The 26,472-nt window shown below is 37.7% G+C and overlaps 1 protein-coding gene across 3 annotated transcripts in view; it reads left to right on the top strand.

Moving 5' to 3' along the window:
• Positions 1 to 886: 886 nt before the first annotated feature.
• The window catches only part of PREX2 (phosphatidylinositol-3,4,5-trisphosphate dependent Rac exchange factor 2), a 169,624-nt gene continuing 144,038 nt past the window's right edge, over positions 887 to 26,472 (top strand). For all 3 annotated transcript variants that reach the window (XM_014255924.2, XM_014255930.2, XM_005517107.3), the window contains exon 1: positions 887 to 1,288. In XM_014255924.2, coding sequence (XP_014111399.1) covers positions 1,148 to 1,288 — 141 coding nt within the window. In that variant the 5' untranslated portion in view covers positions 887 to 1,147. The remainder of the gene's footprint in view (positions 1,289 to 26,472) is intronic.

Raw genomic sequence — 26,472 nt, 5'->3', positions numbered from 1 at the left:
CAACTAGTTCTGCAGCTGTAGAAGAGTTTTACTCTCAGGTTCTCATTTTATTCTGTTCCTTTACGATGCCGCAGACTTAGAAAGATAGTTGATATGGAACATGTAGGTTTGAAGACCTGTATTTTCTTTCTAGTCACAAACTGAAGAGCTAGCCAGAGAAAACTTCAGCTTTCATCAGTGGTCTTAAAATTCACGATAGTGTCCTGACATATTTCAGTCTTCAAGAAATCTGTTCCCCTTGTCTAAAGTAGCTGTATACTTTTTGCTAGCTGTTTGAAATACCTACTGAATTATTTTTTATTCTTTTAATATATCATGCCAATCAGATAGGCAGATAGGAAAACTGTATAATGTGGAGATGTGAGCTGTCTTCCCTAGGACATAGCACTTTGTTTCAATAAACAAACAAACCAGTCAACCTAAATCCCCTCAGTATCTTCAAAGAACTTCTCTGTACCTGCTCAGCACAAGCTTAGCTGTGTATGTTTGTTCGGGGGAATATCACAGCTCGTATTTTTAATACATATTGTAACACACATCTCGTGGGAAGGCGTGGAAGGGGAAGTTGAAATGGCTCTTTGCTGATGATAAAATCAAAACAAAAACAACTGCCGATCCCCTGGACAGCCAGCTTGCTGGGACATTTTTATAATTCTTTTACTCTCTTGTTGGAGGTCTCCAATTAGCCTCAAACTGGAGCTCGCAGCTTGTGTGTGAAACAGGCAGCTGCTGGCACGCAATCCTCCCTGAAGTTGTTTCCTTTCCTTTTTCCTGAGATTTAGCGAAGGGGGGGAAGGGGTTGGAGTCACATGGATACAAAGCTTTTGATTAATGTCCAAGTCTGTGCTGCTGCGGAGGCTTTCCAACCTCTCAGCTAGCAGGGCGAGCTGGGAACCAGTGACCGCTCGTTTCCTCCAGGCTGTGTCCCCTTCCTGACGGGAAAGGAGCGCTCTGCGGGGCGGCTCGTCGCCTCCGGAGCTCGGGCGGCCGCGGGAGAGGAGCGGAGAGAGCGGGGGCTGGGGACCGGCCGGAGCCCGGCCCCGCTCCGTAACTTGCCGGGGTCTTTTGTTGTCCTTGTCCGCAGCGCAGCGCCGGGGCGCTCGGGGGAAGGCGGCGGGCTGGGAGCACCGATCCTCCTCGCTGCACCATGACAGAAGAAAGCAAGGGGGAAGGCAAGGGGGAAAGCGGGAAGGACTTGGAGAAGCAGCTTCGCTTACGCGTGTGCGTCCTCAACGAGCTGCTCAAGACGGAGCGGGACTACGTGGGCACGCTGGAGTTCCTGGTGTCGGTGAGCGGCGGGGCCGGGGCCCCGCGGCCGCGGGGAAAGGGCTGCACCCCGGCCTTTCGCCTAAAGGGGAGGGAGAGTAACAGGTTTGGAAACAGCCGAAGAGGGGTCCCTCGTTGTCCCTCCCCCAGGCTCCCGGGCGCACTTTGGCGCTGATGATCTCGCATCTCCGCGCGTGGGAGCGGGATGGGGGTGACGTGTCTGGGTACCCCCAAACCTAGCGGGTGTCGGGGGTTGTGTGCTTTTTTAGGGCGCCGTAGTTCCACTACTTGCCATGGTCTTGGAAACCCAGCGGTGCAGGGGGGAGGGAGCAGGACAGAGGGGGTGCTGGTGTGCAGCAGCTGCTTGGCATTAAAGCCACATGTGGCATTCACTCCTGTCTTGTGATATAGGGTCAGCTGGGAAGGTAGCTCATTCTGCTGAACTGTGTTGTGACAGCTTGAGCTTTTAGCTTCCTTCTACATTTCAGTATCACTGTTGATAGGATTATTGGTGCCAGGTATTACCCTAGTCAGAAAGGCAGGAGTTCTCACTCTCTCAAAAAAGCCAAAGTGACAAATTATTGCAGAAGAGATGCAGGCAGTGTTTCATTTGTGCCTGATCTTGGTAGCATCACTTTAGGGCTCTGATGTGAAAAATATGTCCAAATCAGCTGCTTCAGATTGCAAAAGTTTTCACAGTAGCCCCATCATACATTTCTCTCCTCTTGTCCCATTGAAGAGGGGAAATCCTTCCAACTGCAAACTTCCTGCTTTGCTGCCTTGAGAATTGTGGACTTTCTGCTTATTACCATGAAAGAGGAAATTCTTAAGTTGGCTGTGACAGGGAGAATAAAAGCACAGACATTGGAGTGAAATAAGATCTACAGAGTAGCTTATTTTCTCCATATGTTTATCCTCAGCAGAACCATGAAAAATGGTAAATGGTCCAATATGTTTTTGTTTTTTTTTTTGTTTTTGTTTTTTGTTTTTAAGTATAGGATGTATATTTGAAAAAGGTGTGCGATTACTTTACTTGCTTCCATTTAATGATCAGGTTTTACCTATTTAAAAAAAACCCCAAAAAACCAAAAAAACAATTGGAAATGTTCTTTCATATTTTACCTTAAGACACAAATTTGGTGTTTGCCAGTCTTGGATTTCAGCAGATTTGAAGAATTTTTATTATCTTTAATTTTGAATTCTAAGGTTTTAGACACAAGACATTTGAGTTCAAGTACTAAGTGCTCAAATCCTTTCAAGTTCTATCCAGACACTGAATTCAATAATAAGTTTTTTTTGCAGTTTGGATCAAGATGATCTAAATAAATCAAATGGAGAAGGGGAGAAGGGTTGGTGTTAAGTACTTGGTTCTACATCAGCTTTTCAGATTCATTAATGATGGTGGACAGAGTTCAAGTGACAGTTCAGCAATGTAAGTCCTTCACAGAAATATCACATGTTCTAATTACACCTCAGCTTTATTTGAGGAAACAACTTCTGAGATTTTCTTTGGTCTACCTGCTAGGACTGCTATTGAGGTCACCTGTGGTGGTGGGACTGTGAGGGCCACTGGGCCAGGGCCAGTATGGAGACCATCACATTGATTTTACATAAGCCATCAAAACCTTCACTGTGTGAAGGGTTTATTTTCCAGTCAAAGATAACAGTTAGGCTCCCAGGTCATCTCAGTGTCGACAGTGGAGCTCATGGTGGTAGAAACCATGTTTGCTTTATGACTGAGAAGCTGAAGCCAGTTATAGTCTCCCTAAAAGTTTTCTCAGAGTACCTGCAGTTTTCAGTAGTTAATAGGAAATAGGATATTCACTTAGATAAATGAAAAAAATCCTGTGCATGGCTAGATAATGAAGAGGTTATAAGGAGGAAGTGATTTGCTGGTGTGTGTCAGCATGGGAAATGCTTTGCTGGTTTCCCAACACTGGAAACATACCTGTTATATGCTAGATTTATTTAGGTTCCTTTGTTTACTTTGGAATTAAAGAGTATTGCTCAGAACAGATTTCTGGTTGGTTATTTAAAGTCTTCTTTTCCCCATACTCCTCTATGATTGCTCATCCTTCACTTATCATCAGAGGAGTAGCTTGGTTTGTATGTTCTGTCAAAAGTCTGTAACACTGTAAGGTGCAAAGCAGAAGATTTGATGTATTTGTTACTTTATTAGATAGTAGCTGAGAGTTATTCCCATGTGAATTCATTCACCTCTTCTTTTTTGGCTTCATGCTGTGTAAATACAGTATATTGTTTTACATCTGCACTCATCACAAATCTGAGTGGAAAGATCTGGTTGTATTAATATTATTCTTTCGTATCTCCTGAATCTTCCAGTAATAAACTGTAGTAGTGTAGTCTGTTGAGATTTCAGTGATTACAGAGCAATAACAATTTTGGCCAATTGCAGTGAGGTATGTAAACATATGTGAGGTGGATAAATATAAGTCGCCCAGTAGTTGCAGCAATGTTTGGAGGGAGGAGGCATGCACAGGAAATTATGAATAAATGCTTATACTTTTCCTTCAGATGTTTCATTATAACATCTAGAGTGTCATTGCAATACCAGAGTTTTTGTTCCTTCTAGCATTTCTTAAAAGTAACAAGTGATGGAAGAATTGACTTAAGACACTAAAATGCCTTTTAAAACTACATCTGTAAATGGAGGGGTTTTTTTAATAAGCTTGTTAAGTTTCTATTACAAACAATTGATACTTTACTCACTAAATTAGCAATTGGATTTTTTTCTGCTTCTGGATGCTCTTGCTGGTGATCATACCATTTTCCTGGGACAAAATCTTTGTTTTCCAATGAAAGAGAAGCTTTACTTGCAAGAACAGGGGAAAATCTTTTTTCTTAGCAAGATGCACTTTATGGAGGGGATGATTGGTGAATATTTGCATGGTCTAAAATAATTCAGTGTCATCGAACTGTGTGACTGAATAATAAATAATTACCTTTAGTACTTATGGTAAAGATACTTCTAAAAAAAAAAAAGAATTGTGACATTATCAATATGTACCTTATCTTTTTCATTCTTTACAACAAATGACCAAATGTTTATATTTACTGTGATTGTGTAAACATAAGGAAGATTTCCTATTTTGTTATATAAACATAATTAGACCGGAGAAAAGGAGACTGAGGGAAAACTTTATCACTCTTTACAAGTACCTGAAAGGAAGCTGTAGTGAGGTAATAATCAGTCTTTTTTCCCCAGCTAACAGGTGCCAGGACAAGAGGAAATGACCCCAGGCTTCACTAGGGGAGGTATAGATTGGGTATTAGGAAAAATTGATTCACTGAATGGGTGTTTAGGCATTGGAATTGGCTGCCCAGGCAAATGGTGGAATCGCCATCCCTGTAGGTGTTCAGAAAACATGTAGACGAGGCACATGAGGACATGGTTTAGTGGTGAACATGGCAGTGCTGGGTTACTGGTTGAACCTGATGATCTTGGAGGTCTTTTCCAACATTAGTGATTCTATTCTATTACCAGCTAACTGGAGCAAAACTGCATAAACTTTTTTAAGATTCTCACTGGTCTGTGATTTTATGCTGAGGAATACATGTTTTTTTATGAGGGTTTCAAAAAATAGTTGGGTGTTTTTTTTTTGTAATTTGCTGAATGTTTTCGTGTGAGGTTTCATTTACTGTGTAATCAGGGTACTCACTTGAATCCTCAACACAGCAGTAGTAAAGAGACCGGTAAAACTGTGGGTAGAAGTTGATGAAACATTAAAAAGTATTTAATAGTAAAGAGTTACTAAAACGTGGCTAGTTTAATTTGTCACCTTATTACATGATATAAGGCTTAGTTCTCATGTTTGTGATTTACACTAATTGGCTGGTCAGCAAAGGCAAACCAGGCCATAAAGAATTTTAGGATGCATGTACATATATGTATGCATATATACATATATAAAATGTACATATATATCTTTTGGAAAGAAATTTTATTTTGGAATAAAAATTGAAAATGTAATTGATCTGCTACACTTGGTACTTCAGGGGATATCCATGGAAGTGGAGTTTAATTTTCCATGGCAGAGATTGTTTCTCTGGCGCAGTTTCGTGTTCTGACAAATTTGACGTTGATGGGAATAGAAGCAGATGTTGGCACTCCTGTAAGCCTTCCCCACAGCCTCAGCTGGGGTAGCTAGTTAGATCTTGAAGCAGCTGGGGGAAAAGACAAAGCTAGTTTATTATGTAGACTATAGTATGGTTTACAGAGTCTCTCAGTGAATATATATGTTTCTGCCAGTTAACTCTCAAGTAGCAGTTTGATTTTATTGCATCCTACTGTACTGTCTTCTGCTTGCACTAAAGTGAAAAAATGGTTAGTTTTCTTTAAATGTGCCCTGCTAAGGGAAACTGGATCCTTGCTTTTCAATTGGTATAAAGACATATTGTTTATAAGGTTTATTGTGCAGCCTTTTCAGTGTCTGTGTGACTCCTCAGGATCTGTGTTCCCCTGCTGAACATTCCCTGTCTCTTGGCTCCATACATATTTCTCTGATTGTTGAGCAGACAAGTTATTTTGGAGAAGTGATTATAATAATTGAGACTTCAGGCAACCTTTATAGTCAAATTCAGTGTTACTAAGCCTGACTAGTAATAGACAGTTTATGTCATGGATGGAAAACTCCTCAAATGTTTATGCCGTATAATAAAGTTAGATGTTGGGCTTTCCACAAAAAAGAACAATTTATAAATGATCTTTTATGGCTGTGGTTTGATACAAAAACAATGTGTCTGTGTGTGGTTTTTTTTGTGTGTATGTGTATATATATCACAGAATACCTTAAATTGGGTAGGTCCCATAAGGATCATCTAGTCCCACTTACTGAATATGTTATATGTATATCTCAATTACAGTGATGATTAGTGACTTCATAGTGCTTTTTGTAATTGCATTTATATTTTATAAAAGGGATTTAAATGAATGGAAGGGAAGGGTTTTAGCTGGCTGCATTTTTTGATAAGGTTATGTGATTTCCTTTCTCTTCAGGAAAAGAAAAACAACATTCTATGGCTACTTCATCAGAAAAAGTCGAAAGGAAGTGCAAACACAATTACCATAGAAAGTCAATATCTTTTCCATTCACTTCCAATTTCTGCTCTTTTTAACTTGCTTAAGTGTTAACAAAAAATGTGAGTGTGGCATTCTATTTTTATTTGACTTGGATGTCTGTATCAGTGGCACCACCTGTGGTCCCTATCAGAGTATGGGTAACTGCTTAAAAGCTGCTTATTTCTTTGTAACTCCTGCCCAGGGTTGAACATTCTGCTTTATGGATTGGATTAGCAAGAAAGATTTTGTTTTTTTTGTGTGTGTGTGACTTTACTAGGTGAGTGCAGGGTTCATGCAATGTAGGACAATGGCAAAAAGCTGAGTTTTTTCTGAAGAATTTTAAAGCACATATCTTACCTTGTTTGGAATTGGAGGGATTTATGCTAGACAATGACAAATGTTTCATACTTTTCATGATATTTCCTCTTACTGCTCTCAGATGAACTTACATAGTGAAAAACTCTTCTTTAGGAAGAAAGGTTGTTTGTTGAGCTGTTCAGTGAAGTTTAGAATACTGAAAGGAGAAATCTGTCTTTGTTCCATAGCATTTAAGAAACTTTTCTGTTTTTAAGACTTATTGTAGACTTAGACTTAATCTTTTGAAGACTATAATATTCTTAGAATTGTTGTACAACTTCATGATTTATCTGTATTTATGAATAATATTTGCAGTGTTCCAGTTATTTCTTTGCTCTGCCTTATAGCTCAGTCCTAACTCTCCTGACACATGTATTTCACAAATTTGTAGTGTGAGCTGCTAATTTAGAGGAGGCTACTTGGAGGGAGTTGTCCATCAAAACGTCCTGGTTTAAGTTATTCCATGCAGCCTAATGCTGTTGAATAGTGTGCCATCTGCAGTGATTTCAAATATTTATGGAGACATATTTTTCAGCCCCCTTTCAGTAGTAATTTTCTGTCACCGTTTTATAAACACCAAGCTTTAAAACTAGGTGTCCCAAAGTTTGGTAAATTTAGTATGAAGAGCAATTTTGTCAATTAGATGAAGTTGAAGTCATTGTAACGGTATTACAACATGTGAGAAATTGAAAAGTTCTTTACATTGGTAACCAAAAGGAAGTGTCTTTTGGCCAAAATAAATCCAAGCTGGCTGTAGTTGACTGAAGATACTGGTTGGCATGATTTGCTTATCTGTAGAAGGTTATAACCATGTATCTCAGTAAAGTATGTGTCCCTGTTTGGAAAGGAATTGGATTACCCATGAATGAAATATAGGCTTGAGCAAGGTAATGAATTTTATTTAAGACTCTACTTTTTGATACAAGTGTCTTGAAGAACTTGCAATCACACACTCATGCATGTTCTTTTTCAGGGATTTTTTTCTAACTACTTTTGCTTTAGAAGTCAACTTCATGCGTATTGATTTGGTTTTCTATTTGGGATTGAGCAGGATTATCACTGTCTTCGGTGAACATGTGGATTGGTGTGGGACTGGCTACACAGGAGGAATGCAGGAATGAAGATAGCAAAGTGGAGTCACCACTCCTGGAGGTGCTCAAGAGCTGTCTGAATCTGGTGCCAGGCGATATGTTTTAGTGGTAGGGTCCTGTGCCTGGGATGGAATAACCCTGTCCACCTGTACAGGCTGGGGGCTAGAAAGCAGCTTTACAGAGCTTACTCCAGGAGTACTTGTGGACAAGAACTGGAATATGAGTTGGCATTTCACCCTTGCAGTGCAGAAAATACTCAGCATCCTGTGACTGTTCCACCAAGGGTGTTGCCAGGAGGTGAAGGGCAGTGATTCTTTACCCTCTGCTCTACAGCTGTGAGACTTCTGAAACTCAAATTTTTGGCTCCCTAACTGAAGAGATAATTTTACCTGCTGACACAATTCTGGTGCTAGGACTGACGAGCAAGGTGAGGAGGGACCAGAAGCATATTGCTGCAAAGAGGCTGAGAGAACAAGGTTTCTTTGGCCTTGAGAAAGCTTGGTGGAATTTTTATTATTGTCTACAATTTCCTGATGGAAAGATGTGGGCAAGATGCAGCCTCATTCCTCTCAGAGGTGCACAGGAAGAGAGAGGCCATGGAAGATGGGAATTCCAATGAAATGTGAAGGGAAAAAATATTGCTTACAATAAAACTGGTCAAAAACTGATATAAGTTGCTCAGAGATTGTTTTTTATTTTGCTTAAAGGTCATCTAGGCAAGACTGGACTACCTGTTCTACTTGACACTGCTCTGTTCAAGCAATTGGGATAGATGGCCTCCTTTCCAACCTCTGTGACTCATCAAATTGCAATTTATTGCTATGACAGAAAAAAAAGGCTGACTGCCTTGAAGTTTCAGCCAGTTTCAGGAGAGCAGAATTTTCAGGGTTGCATCTCTGCTTTGTTTCCTTTATACTCTGAAATTGCAGTGCAAATGGCCAGGCTGTACTGTTCAGCAAATAGTTATTTAAAATTCAAGAAAAAATGCAGGTACACAGTTTTATTTATTTATTTATTTTATTTTTTTTTAAAATTTCAACTGTATTATGTTTGCGCAGGAAACAGATAATCTGACATTTTTGTACTATTTTCTATTCAGAGATGTCTCAGTGCTTTTCTTTCATTAATAAATCAAACCTGTGTAGTTCTACAAATGGGAAACTTAGGTTTTGATTTTTGGGTCCCTGTGGAAGTTTGTTCCAGAACCAGAAATATAATCTGATGTCTTGATTCCCAGTTCACTACTCTGACAGCAAAGCAACCCTTTCCCTTCATATATAATTGATGCTAAAAGAATGGTTGTCTACTTAAAATGTCTGAGAAGCTGCAAGGATAACTGTTCAAAGTCAGCTTCATTTTGTGCAAGCTTGATTGCTCCTGAGATTGTCTCATAGGCGGCTCACAGTTGAATTTATTGTGTTGTGGGGACAGAACTGAGAAATTAAGGGTTGATACTTATTTTAGGTCCCATGAGACCTCCAGATTGTCCTTTGTGCTTTTGGCAGTCTGGCTGCCAAGTCATCTGGCATCCCTGATGAGCTTTCAAGTTCAAGGCTGAAGAACATGAGGGTAATGTGTAGGAGAAACAGATAGAACTGAAGTGAGTACTGAAAAAAACAGTAATACATTGTTGTAAGGTGGCTTGCTTTATTTCAGTGTAATTTGTGTGATGCAGGCCCCTTGACAAATTGATAATAACTTGATGAGTAAGGCAGAATAAGTAATCTAATCCTTGACCTTCCTAGGGAAGTTTTATATGAATTCTCACTTCAAAGTAAAATTTGTCTATGGGCTCTGATACTTGTGCCTGAATTTAAAATATTTTATATACATTTGAATGTTTACTTTCTAAATACATTTTTGCCTATTATAATAATTAGAGCAAGTGACCAATATAAATGAAAATGATGATGAATTTACATTAAAAAAGTGTTTAATAATTTCATGTGTGAAATAAATTGTTAATTTTCTAATGCTGTCTAAAAGGAGCCATTCCTAGAGTGAGGGATAAATGCGTTCCTACGTGTTGACTTAATCCCAGCCTCTTTATGCCTAAATCAAATACGTTTTGACAGAGTGATCGATGTCTGGGATGCTATGGATTTGTGCAACAGGGCTGGAAAACCACTTCATTTTATTGCTTGGTGTATGCTAAGTTACACCATATCCTTAAATTCCTTGGGTAAGGTATCTGGATTCCTAGAAGAAATAACATGCAATGGCGTGCTTTGAGACAACATCCTCTGACTCTGTAGTGTGAGTGTGGTCTTGCTTTAAGAGTCACAGAAGCATTTGAGACTTAAACAGATGTGGCAGCAGCTGAAGCTCTGCAGTGTGTAAGCACCACTGTCATTAAAAGACACCACAGCTTGACAAGGTGGAGGGAAGAAAAAAGTGACACACACCTGTAGAGTTAGTGTTGTGTCATTTGTAAAATATTTGTGGCTGAATAGTTTGTATTTATCTCTTTGTTGTCTGGGAGGGAGAGCTATTTTGCAGACGCCATAGGAAGCAGGAAGGTGATAAGTAAGTCCCGATTCATAGAATGCCTTTGTAAAAATGGCCACCCTACATTTTTAATGAGAGCTGCTTCCTTCTTTCTAGTGTCTGTTGGGTTTTGTTCACAAAAGGTATGATAAAACACTACTTAAAAATGAACTTGCAGAATATGATAAAGGCCTAAAATGAGACGTGCTGGAAGGAACCCGTGAATTGCTGTGACAGATTTAAGAAAAGGTCTATCCCACTGCCATGATTCTGGCCAGGACAGGGTTAATTTCTGGCAGTAGACAGGAGGGGGCATGGCTAGGGCTTGGAGATTATTCTATACCATTTCACATTATTGGTGGGATCGGGGAAAAGGAAATCTCTTTTGTGGAGAAAGGGGTCCCTTCTGGTTGGGGTAGCACGGTGGAGGCAGTGGTCAGGTATTGCTGTTTCCATCTGAATCATTCCCCTCTTTCTTGTGCCCTCTGCCATTAGTAATGTTCCTGTTAGCTTTCTTATCTCATTGCTGTTTCCAGTAAATTGTTCTTATCTCACCCTGTGATCTTTACCTTTTGAGCCTCAAATTCTCCTCTCCAGCCCACCACAAGGGGAGGGGTGAGCAGGGGCAGAGTGAATCAGTGATGTGTGGTTTCAGTGGGAACACTAAATTGGGGAATACCATTACTAAACTACAACACACAGTAGATTTTTTTATAATAGTAATTTTTTTATAATAGTAAAGTAGCATTACTTAGGGAGTTTGTGCTTCATGACTGGAGGCTGTCTCTCCTGAAGAGTGTAGGTATAGTACCTGGTTGCAATCTAAGTGATTTCTGAGTTTGATTATTTTTTTATTTGCATATTTTTTGGCATCTGTAACTTCTGAATGTTTAGCCCATAAAATAAGTACTTTTATGCATTTTAAATACCCTGTCTAAAAGTTTTGCTAAGTACTTGCATCACTATTTTTCTTGTTTGAAATATAATTATTCTTTTTATGAAATCCCTTTCATACTTACAATCATCTTTAAAAATACTTTGTAATAAATTCTTCTAGTGTCAGTATCATTGATCTTCTGCCTAGTTTTGTTCTTAGTCTTTTGCATACAGTTTTCAGAGGGCAAAACCTAACATCCTCAAACATGTGTAATAAATGTTTGAGGTACTGAATTATGACTTGTCATAATTCAGTACCTCATACTTGTCACAATAACATCTTTCTTGACCGAAACATGTTGGAATTCTGTTTATCATTCTGCAATGTGTAGTTAGTACCTTACTTACGCCCTTTTTTTTGACTCTTTACTAACCTTTAAATACCAAATGAGGTATTTTTAGAGATTGGGCAAGATTCTTGAAGTATGACTTGTAGCTGCTATTTGCTTTTTCTTACCATTCTATTTTGTTATGTGAATGGGGAAAAGATCTAGAAAGAGGTCTCGGTGAAGGATTAGGTATCCTACCAGGAATATGAACAGTAAGAGCTATGAGATTACATTTCTGTGCTCTGGAAATAGGAAAGAAAAAATACTAAGGAAAAACACACTAGCAAGGTAGAAAAGGAAGAGGAAAGGGTTACTAAAATTAGTTCTAAAAATGAAAATTCGCACAAAAATCCCCTTTGAAACATGGCAAGTGTGTGATGAGATTTCCTCATACTGTAGCATATATGTTAATAGGACAGGCATCACTGGCTTTTGCAGTGTTAAATTATTGATGCTGCTCCTGGTCCCAGAAGTTAACAGTGTTATTGGATGTTTGCTGTGAGTATGAAGCAGTACAAGTGCAGTGTTTCCTAGATATCTTCAAATACAGTCAGCTGGAGGTGTGAAAATACCATTATCTTTGAATTTGGTTATTGTGTGCTAATTTGCTTTTATTTTATGATAAAATATGAAATTTCAATAATTATCAAGAGACAGTTGAGAATTTTTTACTGAAGAGAGCAGCATGTGAGCTGTCTTTAGTTAATATTTTAATCAGTAAAAGAGACCTACAGGTTTTCAGGAGGGTATGACTGATTGAACATTCCAAAAGTGCTAAGTTGTAGATTGCTTCCATAATGTTGGAAATATTTTTGGCAGAACTGAGGTCTTCCTGTGGCTTAGAGTTACAGCACAGACATATTAAGTAGAAGGATTGTATCTGTTGTTTTCTCTAAGTGGAAAGGTTAATTTTCTATTAAGATGTTGGTTCTGTAGTTCAGTTACATGGAACAACACATAAACACCATTAGTAATGATACTGGAATTAATGAATGGAAATTACAAAATTAATTGGTTGTAGACCACATTTAAATATCTTGTAATATACCTGGAAGGATTCTTTATGTGGGCAGGGGCAGAAGAGTGAAGAGCTGATAGGAAAAACTTTTAATTTACTTAAGGGCTCATTTATCTCTTTGACACTGCATGAGATCCTGTTTATTAAGAATAATGCCTGGAAGTTGGCAGTTATATTCTGTATGAGTGTGTTAATTTCTTCCCATATGCTGTGAGGTTGTCCTCACAGGAAATAAAGGGACTTTTTCCCATGTTCAGTTATACAGAACTGTTACAATAGTCAGGCCGGACAGAAACAATGGCAAGGAAAGGTTCCTGTTTTCTGCAGATATTGAAGTGGTCTTCGACCCTTAGCAAGGAAGATCTTCAGTCCCACTGAGACTGCAAAGAGAACTGATTGTCATTACTATATGAAGATGCTGTGATCTCTCTTGAAAAACAATGCTTTACTCTTAAATGTTTTAAGGCAATTTACTGCCCATTCTGTCCATCTGAATTACATCTCAGTATTTGCACTTAGAAGTAGCAAATTGACACCAGGGAATGCTTCTAGTTGCCTGTTTATAAACACTCAGATATATTATGCTGTGTTTAGAATAATTTTGGATAGGTGATGAAATGAAGCTTGGGCCTTGCTGATATCCTCAAAAGAAAAGCAGAGGGTAATACAAATATAGTAGACTTCTCAAAGTAGTAAGGATTTGAACTGCAAAAATGAATCATGCTTTGTTTTTAGTCTACTGTGCCAGGACAAAATTGAGGAAGGCTGATAAATCAGCATCTCGGCAAATACGCTGATGAAATTTTCATGTGAAGCTGAAATTTTGCTGATAGTGCTACAATATAAGGTGTGGTTTTCCCTAGGTAGGGAAAGACAAAGACTGAGACTAGCCCCCCTCAAAAATACTGTGAAAATCTTTTTAGTCAATATTCAACCTATAAATTCAAAAGAGATTGCTTGTCTTTAAATTTCACATACTTGTGTTATAGAACATTCCCATGAGCTGTGGGAGATGACTATCAGCTATGACTGAAGATTATTTAAATTGGAATACATTGAAGATAAAAGTTGAACAGGAGCTGTACTACTGGTAGAATTACTTCATAATTTCATTCAGTAGACCAAGTGAAGAAACTTCTTCCAAGTTAAAAAATGTTGTTTTAAAAAGTAAAATTGTGTTATATAGTTATAGTAGTTTATCTTCTGTTATACTATCAATCTATAGGTTATTAACTTGCAACTCAATCTCATTAAGTTCTTAACTTTGATTTTGTAATGCACTTTTCAAAACATACAATCCAGTAAAACATAGGTTTTCCAAATTAGTTTTCAGGCTACTTCACTGAAAAACATTTTTGATTCCTTCACATACTTTTTGGGTCTGAGTCAAAACTTTCAGGTGAATTGGTTAACAAAGCTTCTCTTGTTTCTCTGTCAAACTTATTTGTATACAAATGCAACTTCAAAATGGTTATCAATGCAATATTACATAAAATATTCAGTTTCCGTGACATTTAAATTGATTTTATGTAGATTACTATATGGTATGTGTGAGCAAGTGATGCTGGCAGTTGTTGTATCATGAAAAATGAAGGACCAATTGAAGTTTATTTGGGCATCCTGTGGGAAATGTGTACTGGAAATACACTGGGTTAATTAGTTTTCATCTCTATTGCAGCATCCAGCACAGAATGTAAAAATGTTTGCACTTGTAGATTTTGCTAATAAAAAAGCTTGGTGCTTGGACCAAATGAGATATTCTTATTACTAGAAGAAAAAATAAAATATTAAAATATGACCACCATGACAACCATTATCCATTTGCATATTGCATATCTTCGTAATGAAAAAATCCCCATATTTTCTTGCCAAGTGCAATTTGGCTTTTGACTGCAAGAACTGTTAGATGTAAAACAGGGCTTTGGCAAAATGTTATTTTGTGTCTAAAATGTTTGTTCTTTGTATGCTGTTGTCTTTCTTAATGTACCATGGCAGTAAAGGCTGTAATGGCTATTTCAGTGCTTTTCCTGTTGTTTTCTAGTCACTGTAAACAGCTCTGGGATAATACAGTGCTCTGACTTTCCTATTTATTTCTAAAACTTTTAATTTCACTTTTTATTAAAAAAATAAAATTAAAGAAACCCTTTTAATTAACTTTTAAGAGAAAATGTTTCTCATATTCTGACTAGTGGTAACAAGTAAAGCACTTAGTACAGTTATGCCACTGACTTCCAAAAGGAATTTACCAGTGTATCACAGAAACTCTGGTTGCTGACCCTTTATTCTTCCATTTCTGCAAATTTATTTACTTGGCTTTGTCTTGCAGGGGATGATGGATGGTTACTGATAGATAACTGGACTTGAGATAGGTGCAGCATTCCTTGTCAATAGGGCAGCTGTAGCTTTACTGTGAACTACAGATGGGAAGCAAATATTAGCATATTAAATATTCTTATTGTGGTATGAAGCCCTGTACAGTGAAAGATTTGAGGTATTTTTCTGGTTAATGAAAAAATGTACATGAACTACAGATTTTCCACATGCAACCAGATTGCACTTCTAAGGTTTTAAGAATAAATGAAACATCTTAAAATAATATTTTTGGCCTTTAGAAAGCTTCTGCTATTACAATAAACCCCAATATTTTAGGGAGGGGACTACTGTTTTCACGAATTTTTGAATTTAGAAAAAGTGGCTACATCAGGTACTATCAAATATTTCCTTTCTATGTATCATAGAACTTCACTTTATAAATTACTATCAAATCACTTTATAAATTACTTTATAAAGTAATAAATACATTGTAGATTACTAAACCACTTTATATATTATAAATCACTTTATAAATTCTACTAAAGCAGGTTGTCATATACAGATACATCTAGCCCACTGTTCCTAGTGTATCTTTAATTCTGATTTACATGCATACACCAAATATTAGATGGATTTTAAAGCCGTGATGAGTCATGACCAGACCCAAGATGTCAATATGATTAACATAAATTTTGAGGTAGCCTGATTTTGTGCCCAGGCTAAGATGACCACCTAAGGAACCAGGTCTTCTGGTGCATGGTGAGAACAGTTCAGCTGCCAGCACTCCGCTTCCCTCACCTATTCACGTGGACTTAGGCAGGGCACTTTGTCTCAGCCTCTGCATGTACTTTGACTTGATAATCTTACACTTTTTTTACTGCTCATTTAACAACTACTGCTCAAGACTTTGCCACTTGGCCTTGGAGAATTAGTTACTGCTGCTCCTGCCCAACAGAGGCTTTGATTTTTTAATTAAAAAGTCTGTCTGGTTTTTCCCTTAATGAGAGAGAATGTCTTCAGTTATAAGTACTTTGGTAATCGAAGAATGAAAATACATTTAGGTTGCTCCCAATTTTCTGTAAACAAACTTTTACACAACAGTCTTCTAAATTTATACACTCATGTATGTCCGCTTAACGGGAAATTTTGGGAAAACAAACTTTCCTTAGATTTTAGGGTGAGGTAAGGAACGAGCAGCTGGTGCCATTCTAATACTAATTTTCTTTTCAGGTTTGTTTTAGAGGCAGATAAAGCTGTTCTAAATATGAATAATAAAATAATTATGGCTGGGCAATATATAAAAAATCATGTATGTTTGGGGGTCAGTCCTAATCTGAGACGCCTATGTCAGGAGTTGTTTATCTAGGTACTTAATGGATGAAGACAAACTCGTGTCGGAGTTTTTCTCAGTTACTGAATTAAGTTAAATACCCTTTCTAAAATCTGACTAATAGATTTGTTCCTTTTTTCTTTATTTGTGTTATCATAGAATGGTTTGGATTGGAAGGAATCTTAAAAATCATCTATCTCCAGCCCCCCTGCCATGGGCAGGGAACCTTCCACTAGATCACATTCCTCAAAGCCTCATTTAGTCTGCCTTCAGCAGGTGGAGTCCACAACCTCTCTGGACAACCTGTTCCAGTGCGAAGTTTCTTAAGTCTTCTCAAATCCAGTCTCCTACAGTGAGTAGTTCTTCACTCTTCCAGCTCCTGCTTTCACCTTTTGCAGCTTGGGTAATGTGGCTGGGATACTTGATGCTGGTGAAGACAGAGGTAAAAAATGGCATTAAGTGCCTCAGCCTTCTCCATGTCCTGCTAGCCAGGTTGCCAGTTACCTTCCTGAGTGGACCCACATTTCCCCATGTCTTCTGTTGCTTTTGTACCTAAGGAAGATCCTTACCTTACTAAGGAAGATTGTTACCCTTGATGTCCTTCACCAGATTTACTTCTGCCACTACTTTAACTTTCCTAACCATCTCCCTGGCCTGTTTGAACAATTTCTCTGTATTCTTCTTGGGCTGCCTTTCTCTACTTCCAACCTTTTTAAGCTACCTGTTCATGTTTAAGTTTGCCCAGGGGATACTTGTTCATCCATTCAGACCTCCCAGCATTCTTTCCTGATTTCCTGTTACTTCAGAAGATTTCTGACAGATTTATCTATAAATTTTCAGCTTTAGGTTTCCATTGAAAACTGTTCCTTGTGCTGTGAAGAATTCCTTTATTCATATTCAGTTTTTTTTACTTTCAGTCTTTTCTGCCTGCCTCTAGTATGAATAAAAGATCACAGCTTTTGTCACCTCTCTTTGGAAACCATGACCATGAGAATGATCATAAATGACCATGCATAAAATACTTGTTTCCAGGAGCCTGCCTCATGTTTGTGTTTGTAAAGGCTTTTACTGGAGCTACTGTACATGCTCAAAAAAGCAAAAAGAAGTTAACATTATCCTGGAACTCTAGTGTCATAATGGAAGTGCTTTGTCTTAGTTTAAATAAATATTTACTTTGAACGTCCAAATTTACATTTGCTAAGAAGACTCTTAATGTGTATTGTAGATTGTGTATTCTGATAATAGTGCTGGATAACACATAATGGATAGGTGTTCTCAAAATGGCAGAGTTATTCTGAGATTTGTCTGTTGTTTATGCTGCATTCAGAATTCCATTGTTTGGACCAACTGGAACTCAGTCCGTACTGTTCCTGTCAGAGGTGCCACTTGGTGTGGGGTGGGTATTTTGACAACTGGCATCTGGAGTCATTGCTGAATCAAAGATGGGAGGGAGCGGAGACAGAGACTGAGGAATGCTAGTGTCCTAGTACTAGCCCAGGACATCTACAAGAGCTGCTAGCCCTGCCAATAACAAATTGCAAATAGGAGACTTGAGTGTCTGGAATTTTATTTTCTTGGCCCAAGTGTTTTAAAAATTATGGGTGACAAAGTTTACAGATGCTGGAGGCTTTCTATGGGTCTCCTGGACTTGGTTAGGGAAATAGCATGAGGGGTAAATTTAATTGTCTCCTAGTGACATGTCTGAACCTCTAGCTATTTTTTTTTCTAGCAGAGATTGGCCTGTCATAGTGCAAGAAGACATGATGTGAAAGGCTGCTCCACCATTCAGTTGAGCAGGATCACTGATATGAAAAAGTAGCCAGCAGCACTGGTGGGGGAAAAGAGGAGCAGGCTTTGAGGATCTGGAGGAGATAATTGTTTTTTGAGGCAGATGAAGGAGATATCTGGTTAATTTTAAGACATTGCAGAGAAAATGCAACAATATGACAGAAGAAAACAGTGCTTCAGGTATTAACAATATTTTAAATATAAACTGCTGCCTTTCAGAGGTATGCATGTGCTCTCTGTTAGATAAGTTAGTTAGTGAGATAAGAACCTAGACAGTGCTTTATTGATTTAATTTATAACAATCTCATTTCATCTCATGGTGTAGTCAAATTTTTTAAGGCCAAAAGTGTTTTTTAAAGTTCCATACTATAATAATTTTATCATATTGAGAAAATATCATAATGCTGATGTTGCACAGCATACCGAGTGGTAACATTGTCCTGTATGTATTTAAGCACTCAGTGCAAATGAAATGCTTATCTTTACTGCTTTATGGCCTGGTCAGTAAAGCACAGTACATTTGCTTTAAATAAACAGATATGATGCAAGAATAGAGTTTTCTGTGTGTTTGGTCAGGAAACTGACACCTTCATATTTCATAGAATTTCATTAAACATGAGGGAGAGGCAAAACGGAGGATGCAGTGCGGTTATTTTTCTAATGTCAGAGAATAGGCTTTTACTCTTGTGTGCGAATCCAGTCAGCTCAACCAAGTGAAAAGCTCGGAAGCCCTCAGTGGAGGCTAATTAAAAGCCTTCACCATCACTGCCCGCAGAATCTGTTTGCACTCAGTGTTCTTGGCACCCTGCACACCGCTGCACTGATTTCACTCTTCATCTGCCACCTTTCTACAGCCGCTGAGCCCGTTCCACTCCAGAGCCACTGGCTTGAGCTGGATTTTCCAAGCAGTTGCATCTCTGATAGCCTGCACCCTTTCAGTACCAAACCTTCAAGTTGGATTGGGAAAGAATTTGACTCTTTTTCCACATGATGAATATGTTCATAAATGCAGGATCAGGGAAAAACGTTATAATGGCATAAATCAACAGAATTATGAGCTGGGAGTGGATGATAGCAGTGGAAATGGTGAGCAAACGAGAACAGGCAAAAAAAAGCCAATGAATTTTAAGCGGAAATCAATAGGTAAAAACATTTGAGTGCACTCTGCGTAAAAAGCTTGCACTGAAATTCTGAGTTTCTAGGTCTTCTTGTTTGTTCGTGGTTATTTAGAAACAGTCATGAAACACTAGGAAAATGAAATTCCTTGCTCTGGTAAACTCCAAGGTTTACTTAATCTATTACTATTACCAGCTGGTCTTCTGCAGCAGTAGAGACTTCTGCTTTGAATGTAAAGGCTAATGACTTATGCAGAGATGAGTATCAATTTACATGTCAGAATGTATGTTTTTCAGCTTAAACACAATTACTGGAGTTGTACTTCACTGCTCATGTTAATGCAGTTCTGTTGGACAGAGAAGAGCAGGGAAAGATTAGTCTTCCTTGCAGTGCTAGGGACTGGTATTTGTTGAACTTCTGCTAACTCTGTTACTCCTTTTGGGCGATTTCGTTGTCATCATATGTACAGCTCTTTTTCTGCTGAAGAATATCTACTCAGTATTGTAGATAAAGACATAATTTGTGCAACAGTGTTATGAGAACAGGGACAAGATGGCCAGTCCCTGTTCTTTCAGTTAACCAATATCCTAATCCTTACTCTGCTTCCATGGTTATCTCTGTTTGACCAACACCATTTTTTTCAGCAGCCAGGGAATATGTTTTACTGAGGATCTGCCATGTGATGTGCAATGGGAGTGATCACACTTGAAATCCATTGCTTTTTCAGTGTATCCTCTCTCTCAGCTTTTGGCAAAGCACTTCACACTTCATCTGTAGTTTTGCTGTCTATTTTATCTTTGACTATGGGACAAAGAGATGCCTTTTGTGTTGGATGGAGAGAGGTGATGAGGGAAGCTGCTTCTGGAGTCCTACTGGTCCCTTGCTTGCAGAGGGTTCCTTGTGTGAAGCAGAGATCACTAACCTTCCTCCTGCTCAAAGTCAGAAGCTTCCTTCACAGTTTGAGATTGATCTGTCGAGCTCTTCTGTTGAGGTAGCTGTAGGTTACCTGAGATGCACTACAGTATATTTTTAGTAAAATTGGATGATTTAAAAAGTAATTTAGGAAAAGAGAAATGTTCATTAATGAAAAATGTGAAAACCCTGGGGGTTTAATAATATTTACAGCTTGAATGGAAACATACCTGGATAAATTCTTTGGGTAGACATAAAAAGAACAGTTCTGGAAAGGGAAAACTTGGATATTATATACAGAAGTCTGAAAACTGAAGTGATAAGCTTGAATTATGTGCTAGACACATTACTATATTAATATTTTAAATGAAAGAAAACCATTGATATAGTATTCCACAGAAAAATATGTTATTTTGCAGCTCTTTTAAATACATATTTAAAACTGTTTTGAGAGTTGCATTATTGAAGTCAGTCTAAGCACTATTTGAACATAGTTAAAGTGTAGAAGAGAACTAAACAAATACACATCTGAAACAGACATTGTGATTGTTCTTTGAAATTTTTAATAGCATGTATTCCAAGTCTGACTCAGCTCTGAAGTTAATTAAACTAATTACTTAATAGCAGCTGGTTCTTTTTCCATATTCAGCAATAATTAACATTTTAAATTGAGTGTGTTCTGAACTTTTTTTGCTAAGTAGGACATCTATTACTAATTTTGAAGGAAATGTGAATTTTTATTAACCTAAATAGATTTTGTATTGTTTTGTATGTCCTGAAAACTCATTGCATGTAGTAGTTTAACCAAAAGCATATGGTAGTCCTTCTGAGTGAGTAGAAGAATAGGGATTTTGCTGCTAGAGTAACTGTATGGGATTTTGCTGTTAGAGTAATTGTATGGTAATAAAGCTGTGGGTTTGTTTTTTCTTCTTGATCAGTCTGTTCTGACACAAAACCAAAGTCAAACCTTTAAGGACAGTGGGCTGCAGAGCCTCTGGGGTCAGCAGTAACTTAGGAAAAGTATGCAGGGAGGTCAGAGATCAGTTTAGGGGCCCATTTATCAAGGGAATGAACACGGGGGGCTCCCTCACCATTGGTTCATGAGTTGATTTAGAAACCAGGAGTGAAAGCAGCAGGATGGAAAGCGCAGCTGAGGTCTCTCAAGCAGTGCATTGATGGCACTGAATGCCTTTCTGGGTCATGGTCGTTTCACCAGTGAGGGGTTGGTTCCCCAGTCCCCCCAGCAAAGGGAAGGCCGAAGGCCCCAGCTGGGGGGGAGGAGGAGTAGGGCATGTGGCTCACGCCGTTTCATTCACAAGCGCAAGGATGGCAGAGGGCCCAGACTCTTCATAGAAGTCCTGCACAGCAGCTCTCAGTCTAAATTCATGCCACTGATTAGATGCAAAGTTTCTTTTCATTCATAGCAGCCAATTCGTTCCAGTGAGCAGAGAAACATAACATAAAGTATAGAAAACACAGCCAGCGGTTGCCAGTTTCTAGGCAGACTAAAACCTTTTTGCTGTAGCTGAAGTATGCTTATCATGTAGATTTCCCTCATCATGACTTGTTTTCAAAGTTATACACAATAGCAGAGTGGGCTCTAGTAAGCATTTGGTATGCTTTGAAACTTTGCTGCCTAGCTAATTAATGTGATTTCAGTTTGAAGTATGGGCTGTGTCGCTGTTGTTTCTCTAAAGAAAAAACTATGGAGAGTTTAGAATAAAGCTGTAATGATCAACGTGACTGTAATCAGCTTTTTGTCAAGGTTTTTTAACCTTGAAAACTATCCATACCTGTTTTCACATGTAACATTTTTGTGTCCACCTCTAATTAGAACAGTGAAATTTTTAATTTGTGGGCTGGCTGTTTTCCCCCCTCTCCAAATTATGTTAATTACTGAAAACTTAATTGGAAGACAATGGTTTTCAGTAAGGAAAGAATTCTGTGGGTAGTTGAAAATATTAGAAAAGGCCTTCCCACTTTCTAGATACTCATGCTCTAAAGATGAAAGTAGGCTGTATGACTTAGAAAATTAATTTCCTTACTAGTTCTTTATATATGTGGAGTAAATAATCCTCTCCTGTACTGTCATTGCTTTGTTGGGTTCGAATGGGTTTTGTAGAGATAGGAAAGTGAGCAGATTTTTTTTTCTACTTTACTTAGATGCTTGAGTAACCGTCACTTTTGAAATGCTGCTTTTCTCTAGTATTGTGGCTTGTTTTGCATGATCACTGTGATGTATACAGTCAAATTGTGGGTTAATTTAGGTCTCAGTCATTTTGTAAAATGAAATTAAAGCCACAACAGATTCATTTTTATCTTCTGAGCCTGACATCCCACTGGCTGGTAGGTCAGTGTCCCCAAAAGGGTCCCAAAACGTCTTCCAAACTGCAGTCGGAAACATTCAAGGGGTGATAAAGTTACGGGTTCAGTACATGAGAAAAAATAAGTATTTCAAGGAATTAAAGATGATGATGAATTAAAAGAAAAGATCTTAGTGATCTAAATTCATAGGATGGGCTAAGTACTGTCGTGCGCAATTGTTACTAGGTCTGACCAGAATAAAAGAGTGTTTGTTTGTTATTGCTGTCTGAGGACATTCTTCTTCCCCTCTGTTGCACTAAGCTGTCTGCAGTTTCTTATGATGCTTAAAAATGGAAACAAGCCTTCATAATTAAAATATTTGTGTAGCTGTTTTGTTTAGTCCTTGAATACACTCAACTGTACTAAAACACAATTGAGAGGTGCTATTTAAATTATTTGTAACCAATAGAAAAGATGCTTAGGAAAAAGGACCCCAAAAAGTGTATGAAAACAAAGCAGTGCTTACCACAATGCCCTGGATGATGACGATTAGAGTATTATTTTTGTGGGTTTTCAAGTGCTAAGAAGTGTTCTCATTGTTAGTGGAACCTAATTAAAAATAATTATGCTCTGGCATTTTCCTTTCTGATACAGCTTGGGCTGTAGTGGTTCCCCATGCTCTCCCTTGAAGTTCAGGAGGGTTTTTTTGGAGTTTAGCAGCAGGTTTTTGTTAGGTTTCTTTGGTTTTTTTCCCTCCAGATGTGTTGCATTAAAGTTGTCTCAAACATGTTAATATATTTCAAATGCAATGCGTTGCACCTCATGTGCCTTGAGTTTTGAATTGAATGTCAGAGATTTTTGGAACTATATATGTTAATTTACAAAAAATTACCTGAATTTTTTATTCCCACAAAATCCAATGGCAGTTACAGAATTCCACAGGTTTTTGTTTTTTTACATTTTCAAAAAATTAGGCTCTGTATACCCAGAATTGTTTGGGGATCTTTTTTCCATTGCTTCATGGCTCTTGAAAAATTATTTTCTTTGTTTCATTCCTGTATGATTTGATGGTTATAAATGTAAAGTAAAAGAAAAATTCTGATGCAACATTTATTTTCCTCTTCATGCTTCAAAAAGTTGTAACTCCTTGCAGTGCTACACAGATTACCTGGTTTTGTACATATAGTATGGGGAGCAAAATTCTCTAGTTTCGTATTTTTGAAATTTTTCAACCTCTTGAACTTTTTTTCAATGTACCACCCAAGAATTTGAGAGAAAGAATATATTGCTTATGATGACAGAATTTCATTAAAGGAATACTTTATTTCCCCCAATTTAGTTTCATTGCTTTTGAATGAAGCCTTGGGGTTTTTAAGATGGTCCTGAAACTCTGATGACTATGACTTTAAAATTAAATGTGAATTAGAGATAAGACCCATATGTGTCAGGCACTGCTAACAGACAGACTTTCAGGTGCATGTGTCTTATCCAAAGAAAACTGTTAACAAATGTCTCCAGCATAGAATTCCTGTGCTCTGCAGGTAATGAGGAATGTTGTCTGTTCCTGATCATCGTACTCTTTGCAAGCACAAAACCTTAGAGGGCTGGGATACAGTTCATGCTACAGTAAATGAAGGAAGTCCAAATTTATGCTTAAAATTAATGTTTTTGAAATTTTGCCCATGGGCAGATTATTAGCATTTGTAAGTATGTATTTCCTCTCCTAACCTTTCTGTAATTTCTCCTGGTCTTTTCGACTAAAAAGCACTCTTAAATATATTGCTCAGGGGGTAAATTTCTCCACATAGTTCATTCAACTGAGTGATTTGCTCACTGATAGAACATTTCTAGGAATGTGTAATGCATTTCTAACTCTGAAATATCTGGTTTGTATTTACTTAGTAATTAACAATTAATTGTAGGTATTGCAGATGATGGTGACTTTGGGATATAAGGTATTTACATAATAGATATCGATAAAAATGCTTTTTGAACAAACCTGCTGCAAATTCTCTTGGTTCTTAGGTGGTAATCATTTATAATACTTTTTCTTCTTTAGCTTGCAAGGGAGCATAAAAATGATTTTTTAATAAGGAAAGTAATGGCAACTTCTCTTACTGATATTATAAGCAAGCGGCAGTAATATACCTTCAACTCCTTCATTTACTATACCAATCCTCCTTCACAAAAAAACCCCAAAAACCCAAACAAAACAAAAAACCAACCATATATGCACACACACATATATATACATACATCTATATATACATACATATATATATACATACATATATATATACATATATATATATACACGTGTGTCTCTTAGGAGTGTCTTCCTGTGTCAGCCAGTGAGTTCTCCTGCAAAGGAGTCTTTGTGAGATTATACCATCTAGCAAGAGATCTCAATATTATCAGAAGAACATAGGAGCTATTAGTACTTGAAAATACGTTAATAAATGGTATAAAAAGTCAAAGATAGGTGCTGGCTGTGCTGGTCTTGAGAAAACACACAGCTTCAAACTTGAGAGATCATCTGTCATATGGGATCTGCTGAAGGGATCATCTGTTGAAGGGATTGGTGTATGTGGGTCAGAAATCTTCTGTGAAGCAGATTGACAGAATTCTCAAACACTGGCCCTTTGTTGGACAGATGAAGATTGTAGTCATCATTTATCATTGCTCTTAGAAGCACAGCTATGTACTGGTTAAGGAGGACATAGAAAGCAAGATCTTACATTTGATAAATTCTCATTTCATTCATACTGATGTTTTGAAAGTGGAATGAAAAAGAAGATATAAGCAATAATAATTCTCTCTAGAGTTCCCCTGATTTTATATAGATCATGTGTCTGAACTGATGCCTGGCTCCCTGGATATGATCACAGAGCTGCTGTGAGTGGTGATTTCAAGCCTAAACTGAATTTTTTCTCAGGGCATTGGATTCCACTATTTTGTGGAGAAGGCAAATGGTGAATCTTCCTGTTGCAAAGGCAGCTCTTTCCCGTATGTTCTTACCTGGGGTGCTATTTATGGGATGAATAGATGTTGTCTATTTTGCTTCAGATTTTTAATTGTCTTGAAGAAAACCTTCACATCTCAATTTCATTTGCAATTGTAATTTATGATATTTTTCCTGGGGACTTTGCTTGAGTTGTTCTAACAAAGACAGATTCAGCAGTAGTCTCAAAACGGCTTCTCACAGTTATCACCAAAAAGTTGTATTTCACAGCCTTATTGATCTTTAAATCTTGAGACTAGGAATGCATGGAGAAAAATGTAAGGATATTACATATCTTGTTAGATCAAATATGCTTTTTCAGGAAGAATTTCTTCACTAAGGGGGTGTTTAAGCACTGAAATGGATTGCCCAGTTAAATGTTGTAGTCACCATTTCTGGAAATGTTCAAGAAACAACTGGATGTGGCATTAGTAGTGTGGTTAACTGGTGTTTGGTCAAAGGCTGGACTTGATGATCTGGGAGTTCTTTTCCAAATTTTATGATTCTATGAGTCTGTGTTGTAACTTGGAGAAAATTATTACCACTTTTTTTTTTTTTTTTTTTTTTTTTTAAGATTTACAGAGCATCTCTTTCTGGTATATCCATATGCTAAACGTAACCCACAATGGTCTGGTGTCTATAGGATAGTGATCTGTAAATTTAGGAATGGCCCACCATTCTAGCTACTGCTCCCACAGTTCTGTGGAAGAAGTTAATTGGTACTGTGATAAAGGTTCATGACCCTGACCTGTTTTTATTGTAAATTCTTAGTAGTTGTTAAAGAAAAGAAGGAAACCCATGATATTTCCAAGTGATAAGAATTGCCATATCTCAAAACCTTGCTTAATGATCTCTTAATTTCTAAAGCAAAGAACTTCATATAAAATTCACTTCAAAACCTTACAGAAGTATCTATGAGAAATGTGTGATACTCTAGCTTTTGTGCATTTCATGTACTTTAAAGGAAAAAAAAATACAATTGGTAAGAAGTAGACTGGCAAGTTCTGCAGTTCAGACTTGCTGCAAATTTTGTAAAAAAAACCACATACAATTAACTTAATCATGATGCAAGAATTAACTAATTTCCAAAATGGGCTTTTTCCTGCACCTAATGCAGGCACACTGAAACATAAGTGTAAAAAGT

Source organism: Pseudopodoces humilis, chromosome 1, assembly GCF_049639895.1.
Source record: "Pseudopodoces humilis isolate 2021_Gansu_Grassland_sample_001 chromosome 1, ASM4963989v1, whole genome shotgun sequence".
Classification (NCBI taxonomy): Eukaryota; Metazoa; Chordata; class Aves; order Passeriformes; family Paridae; genus Pseudopodoces; species Pseudopodoces humilis.
Note: the sequence above shows the minus strand (reverse complement) of the source record. Positions and strands in the feature narration are given on the sequence as shown.